Genomic DNA, 6,359 nt, shown 5'->3' with positions numbered 1-6,359 from the left:
AAGACCCAAAAATCCCTTGCAATTCGTTTTAGTTTAGTTCAATTTGCTTCTTGTTCGTGGTTTTCACACGTGCGGTCGGTCTGGTTTCTCTTCCTCTGTCTTCTTCTTTGTTAGTCCAATTGTAAGTACCATTATCAACCAACCCTGTCCCTTCTTTTGCTTCAACTTTTGAATTTATTTTGCTGTAACACTTTCCCATGTGATCAAAATTCAAATTCTTTTTATGGGTCCACAGTCTGCAGTGTTTGGTTGCCCAGAAAACGTAGAAAAGACACAAACAGAATCAAAGCTTTGAATCGTTTTTTTTTTCTCAGAACCTTACAAGTCATGGATAATTTTTTTACATGGTAACCCAATGGAGGGTTAGCTTGGGCTTTCATTTCTTAGGAGATCAGCACTTTTTTTTTTGAGCATGTGGGTGCAAGCCATTTGAGTGAAACCAGAATGTCGCTTTTAAATTTTCTGGGTTGGTTTTGATTTTTTTTTTTTTTTTTGGTTTTTAATGAACTTTTTCATGTGTTATAACTTATATTAGAGCAATCAGTCATTGTAGGACACAGTTAGCGTTCTCATTGAGGCCACATTTGATTTATGAGACTGAGTAGGGTGCTTAGAATATATGTGGCAGATCCCTATTAGTGTGTAGAGGATCCATAGCTGAACCTAAAATTTTTTGGGGCTAAGGCTTGGTTGATGTTGTTGTATAATGAGTAGGATGCTTGGACTATTAAAGTGAGGGTTGATTTTAATAATGTAGAGAAACTTTCACTTTAGAAATTTCTTCTATGTGGAAACTATGCTGTACTACCTTATTCTTTACTCTGCTATATCATTGGTTTCCACCTCCCTCTGGAGAATGTGAAGAGTCGATTTGAGGTCTTTTAAGTATAGTGCCCTAGAGTTTTGTCTAGATAAGTTTGTTCATGAAAGTGGAAAGTGCATGTATGTTACTACTTTATAACGTTCGTAATAGAGTGATGCTAGGGATGTTACATATGGCTTACAAACTGACGTGTCAACATTTAATTGTTTAAACGCAACACAAAAAGAACGGTAAAAAAATTTGCTTAGTATGTTGTTGATGTAGACACCAATCGCATTCATTGACATGTAAGTTTGTAAGTCTTTTATAGTAAAATTCATAGAAGCTTTAGCATTTTCCATATGTATAATTTAGTGAGTTATGCATCTTACTTCGTGTTAAGATGTTGTCTTATTGGATAATTGGCTCTAGTAATGGAAGGATTTCAACTAAAAATGGAAAGGCATCATAAAATTCTCTCAAGGCATTACATGGTATAACTTTGAGGATTAAATTGAAAAGTGAATGTTTTGTTTCAAATTTTTAATCATGTTATTTTGTCGTCAATGGCTTGAGATAATGCACGGGATCCCATCTGATGCACTTGTTCTTGAAATTAGACAGTCTGCATTGCAAAAATAAACCATGAAAAACAAAAATCTCACAAATGGCGAGATTGGCAAGAAAGGTGTGGAGGAGATTGCAACTAACAAAGTCACACTGGGGGATTTGATATGGGTCAAGCATGATGGTGGTTCATGGTGGCCTGCACAGGTATTTGAAATTCTATGCATTTTTCCTTCAAAATGGTCTTCATCAACAATACATGTTGATATCACCAACATATATTTGATGTTTATTGGTTTATATATACAATGTTTTGGTAGATTATTGATGAGAACAGGGGGAGCATTAAACCTGGAGATAAGTCAGCTGGGAAAGTTCGTGTTAGGCTCTACGGAAGCAATGAATAGTAACCTGACCTTGCTTGACCTTTGTGCTTTTTCCATTGGTCCATGCCTTTATACACATTAACATGACTTGCATTTATATTGCAGCTTGTATGTGGATCCTGTAAAATGTCATTCAAAGTTTGAGCTGGTAAGTGTTTAATGCTGATTAACATGGTCATTACACTACCTTTTAGATAAATTGAGTTTTTTTTTTTTTTTTTTTTTTTTTTTTTGTGTTTGGCCACCATTTTAATTTTTATTCTTTACTTGTGATTAATCAAACTGAATCATTTTAACTCTTCAGGAACTCAAACAGAATAATGGTTCTTACAGTAAAATTTTGGAGAAATCCTAGAGAAGGTAAGCTTTTCTTTTTCTTTTCTTTTACTTTACCCTTTTTCTATTTTTTGAGCAAGCAATGAGGACGTTCATTGTGTTAAATCCGTTCCTCATCCTCTTGGGTGATGAATGATCTTATATGCTTGTAATTGATGGTTTTTTCTATTATTTGGATATGGCTGTAGGATTGTTTCTCACTCAAAACTCTGCTCCTCTTGGGTGATGAATGATCTTAGATGCTTGTAATTGATGGTTTTTCCTATTATTTGGATATGGCTGTAGGATCTTCCTCACTCGAAATCAAGTAGATCAAAGAGACAAGGGGCCAAATCTAAAGTAAGCCAAATTTCTGTGGTTGTGTTTGTTGTTTCCCTCCCCACCCAGCACAATGCACAACATGCTGCATAATATGCATGAGTTGGTGACATGAATCCAATGGGCCCTGGGTTTTCTATAAAAAAAAACTTGAATAAATTATAATTTCTATAAAATAAATAACTACATTATTAGCTAAGAATAAGGTCTTGACGTCTCAATGTTATAAATAGGAAGTATGAACACTTCATTTAGGGTGTCGTACTTGTGTCGTATCCATGTCATACTAGTGTTGTACTGGCTGTTTTATGTTATAATTTTTCAGAAATTGTTCGTGTCATTGTACCCGTACCAGTACCTGTACCCGTGTCCATGTCTGTGCTTCCTATGTCATATGTTGAGATCCTACAGTATAATAAATAAGTACATGTGTGTGTGTATTGCTGTTTATTTCAATGTCCAATAACTATATTTGAATTAGTGGACATTTGGGTGAAGAGTCACTGACCTTAAAAGACAAATTTGTCAGACCTCGTCTTAAAAGGTGAGGAGATGCTGTCGTACTGTATAATGATTACTAGCATATCAAAATTTGTAGTTTTTGGAACTTATAGCATGCCAACCGCAATACTTGTTATCTATTGCCAAAGTCATTGAGTTACTAATACTATTGAAAGAAAAAGGAAAAAGAGTAGAATAGGGAAGTTTATGATAGTACCAACCGCATTGAAGTTTACTAAGAGAGAGAATCTTAAATAGGGAAGTTTATGATATACTTGTTTCTTATGTATTTATTATTTAAATTAGAATATTCAGTTCAAGTTTTATAGCAAAAAAGAAAGAGGATTTATATATATAATTTTTTTTTTCTGGGTTGGGGGGGGGGGGGGTGTTGTCAGAGAAGATGTGAGAGGGATTTAAAAATTGCGGTGAATCTTGCAAGCAGCCTGTTGTATCTGTTTCTTCTAGAAAATTTTCTATGGAATTGAATCCCGAAATTTTTCCAATTGAAGAGGTTTTTCATTGTTTTCCACTTTTTTTTTACTAAATCTGTATGCTTTTTGCTACTTTCATTATTTTGCTTTTGATTTGGTTTTATCTACTGTGGGTAAATAACTGTGTTCAAACTTATCTGTTTGGAATATATAGAACTTGGTCTCTAAATTCAATTAATCGGCTGCATAAGTTGTTTGGATTTAAAATAGGTTCTTCAATTGTTCATAGATGAAGAAACCCCTGAGAAAGAAAGAAAACAGAAGAGACCCAAGCAAAGTAGCAAAAGTGCTGAGAATGGCGAGACAAATAGCCCAAGCTCTGTGAGTATGCCTAACATTCTTCCCCCCATTTTCATAAAAGTTTTCTTATATTAATGTATATAAAGTTGCCAATGGGCTTCAGCTGAAACATCATCTTTCTTTGTAATAAGAGTGTAGAGGGTGAGATCGTTAATTAAGAATCACTGTGTGCGTGTAGATTTCTAATTAAAGACTATTAATCTATTAGTGTTGGATCATTGCTCTCAGGAAACAACTTTATTTGGAAAGTCTCCAGAGCTTAGTGCCCGAAAACTGAAAGTCATGCAAAGTCTTGGTCTGATTGCTCCTTCTGGCTCACCGTTCCACAAAATGGACACACTTATCTGAGTTTGTGATAATAGTTGGTACTGATCCATTATTTTTGTGAAAATTTAGTGCTTTTGTATTGTACAGCCTAAATCTCTATTTGCTTACAAGGTCATTGGCACTTCAATCCTCTGCTTAATTTGCTCGGCCAATGCAAGTTTTTGATGGAAGATTTGCTGTGGATCAGTCATGGCAACAATCCTAAACTTAGGAGAAGAAAAAAAAGGTCTTTCTCTGGTGGTTAGCACAGAATTCTTTGACATTGAGACAAGTATTTGGTTTACTTTTTATTTTTTTATTTTTTTATTTTTATAGTAGAACATTAAAAAGGGCGTGTTGAATTTAGTGGGTTTGGGCCCATTTTTAATTTTAATTTATGAGGTTCTTGTTTTACATTATTATATTTAAATCGTCCATAGAGATGCTATGCCAGTATTCATTTTCATGATGGCTATGGTCAAGATCAAAACCTTACCGTGAGATTTTATAATAGTGAGTTTCATAGTTCTTATGTTATTGCATTTTTATTAGTTGAGTGAGTGCATTTTTATAAAATTGTCAAATAATTGTTTATTTATTTATAATTTTATTATAAATTGTCCAAATTCCATTTTCCATTCTTTTTTGGGTTGTGATCCAATCCAGATTAGTGTTTAGCAATCTGCCATATGTCTCAAAGTTTTGTTGCTAAACAAGCTGTATTCAAGCCAATTAGCACAAGTATGTTAAATTTGGTTTTCATGCTAATCAATCTTACTCTGAGTTTTGCCTCTTGAAAGATCTGTTAATTATAATTTTTCTTTGTTTTACCACTCACTGTGTACAAATTCAGTTTTAGAATTTAGACACCTCTGGACGACTGGACCTTAACCGAGGTGGTAAAGGGTTTTGGTGGGCTTGGCCCTAGGACAAATCTTACCTGTCAGAAGGAAAATAAAAGGTTTTGTAGACCAAAAATCACACAGTAAGTACATAATCTAATTAAAAATGCCAAGCCAACATGCACAACGTACTACTCAGCTTGTTTACATTGTTTTTGACAGCGACTGCATCTGGATTAGAACAAATTTTCTACACTTTTTTTTTTTTGGAATTTTGTCATGAAATGAGTAGTAATGCAGCAAACGTACTTTGAGCAAAGGTAGTGGCCGGGCAACCAATGAGTTGGTGGGCAATTCTGAAGGAATGTCCACAACAAGCCAAAAATAGTTGGTGGAGCCCTAGGGGTAAAAAGGAGAAATTCCATTGAATCAGTTCACTATAAAAGGAAGAGGTAGTCATAGATGAAACGGAGGAAGTACCTAAGGGGAGGAACCAATAGTAAGAGTGTAGTAAGCGCCTATGGGAGGCACATAGAGGGAGAGGCACCCAGAGAGAAGGACACAAGAAAAGGAAAGACCAAAAGGGGAACAACCCACGGCAAGGAAGCAATAAGAAACTAAGAATAAAAAGAACATAGAGAAAGAAAAAAGAAAGTGGTAAAAAGAAGAGAGAAAATATAGTAGGAATAGAGGCATGTATCAATTGATCATCTTTTCCCTCCCTCTTAGTAAATCCACTCTTTGAAATCCCCCAAAAGTAGTAGTCAGTAGTCATTTGGACCTATTCTCTAAAATACACAACTTTGATGGCAAAAACCTATGACAAGGTTGTTCAAATTGGGGTTTAGGTTCCTTCTTGGTTTACTTATTCTATGGGAAGATTCAATATTTGATTTCAATTGTAAATATATTTGATTTCACTCATTAGAACTTATATCTTCTGTATTTAGTTATTCTGGTGTAGCACGTTTTTATCACATTTGCTGCATCAGTTGTCCTGCTGTGGTATCTTTACTTGCTATACTAGTTATTTTGTTGTAGCACCTTTTATTATATTTATCGTGTTATAAACATTTTTTGCTGAAGCTTTCTTATTTCTTTGTTATTACGTGTTTTACTTTTGACACAAACTAATCATTATTCTATCGTAAGTATATATACATATACATTGTTTCTCATGTTTTGCAAAAATATATTTTATATATGTATATGTGAATACATATACGTACATATACAAATATATGTATGTATATATTGTTTAGCAAAAAAAAAAAATGTATGTATATATTTGAGAATATACTAACCCATGTAAACTAATATTTGCTTGACGAGTATTTTCTTTGGGTCTTAGATTTGTTTATGTGCAGGAAGTAGAAAAGTATTTCTGCAGTAAAAAATGAAGAGTAGTCATTCACGTTGCAAAAAAGTGCAGAAAGCTTTACAGCACAGCAAAAGGTTTTATTGCACAGCAGAAAGCTTTATTGTGCAACAAAAAGTTTTACTGCAC

General features: G+C 34.1%; 1 protein-coding gene and 1 long non-coding RNA gene across 4 annotated transcripts; both read left to right on the top strand.

Moving 5' to 3' along the window:
- On the top strand, window positions 1-2,167 carry LOC112026390 (uncharacterized). Of its 3 annotated transcripts, none has more exons than XM_024059076.2 (5): window positions 1-121; window positions 1,427-1,576; window positions 1,690-1,775; window positions 1,861-1,903; window positions 2,060-2,167. In XM_024059076.2, exons 2-5 carry the CDS (start codon window positions 1,448-1,450, stop codon window positions 2,108-2,110), a joined length of 309 nt encoding a protein of 102 aa, XP_023914844.2. In that variant the 5' UTR covers window positions 1-121; window positions 1,427-1,447; the 3' UTR covers window positions 2,111-2,167. The 3 variants fall into 3 exon arrangements, with proteins under 3 accessions (XP_023914844.2, XP_023914843.2, XP_065634139.1); XM_024059075.2 differs by having other exon boundaries at window positions 1,423-1,576; window positions 2,060-2,166; XM_065778067.1 differs by lacking the exon at window positions 1-121 and adding an exon at window positions 152-466 and having other exon boundaries at window positions 1,423-1,576.
- A 1,132-nt stretch (window positions 2,168-3,299) lies between these two features.
- On the top strand, window positions 3,300-4,432 carry LOC136069481 (uncharacterized). The gene is made up of 2 exons (XR_010630690.1): window positions 3,300-3,725; window positions 3,933-4,432. It is a non-coding gene; the product is annotated as an uncharacterized LOC136069481 (long non-coding RNA).
- The last annotated feature ends 1,927 nt before the right edge of the window (window positions 4,433-6,359 follow it).

The sequence above is a fragment of the Quercus suber genome, unplaced genomic scaffold (genome assembly GCF_002906115.3).
Source record: "Quercus suber isolate HL8 unplaced genomic scaffold, Cork oak 2.0 scaffold_172, whole genome shotgun sequence".
In the NCBI taxonomy this organism is placed as follows: Eukaryota; Viridiplantae; Streptophyta; class Magnoliopsida; order Fagales; family Fagaceae; genus Quercus; species Quercus suber.
Note: the sequence above shows the minus strand (reverse complement) of the source record. Positions and strands in the feature narration are given on the sequence as shown.

Bases quoted from the DNA above. Each gene is read 5' to 3' on its own strand.
- LOC112026390 (XM_024059076.2), top strand. From the start codon at position 1,448: ATGAAAAACAAAAATCTCACAAATGGCGAGATTGGCAAGAAAGGTGTG. The intron at 1,577-1,689 runs GTATTTGAAATT...ATGTTTTGGTAG, and splicing joins GTTCATGGTGGCCTGCACAG to ATTATTGATGAGAACAGGGG. The intron at 1,776-1,860 runs GTAACCTGACCT...TTTATATTGCAG, and splicing joins CTCTACGGAAGCAATGAATA to CTTGTATGTGGATCCTGTAA.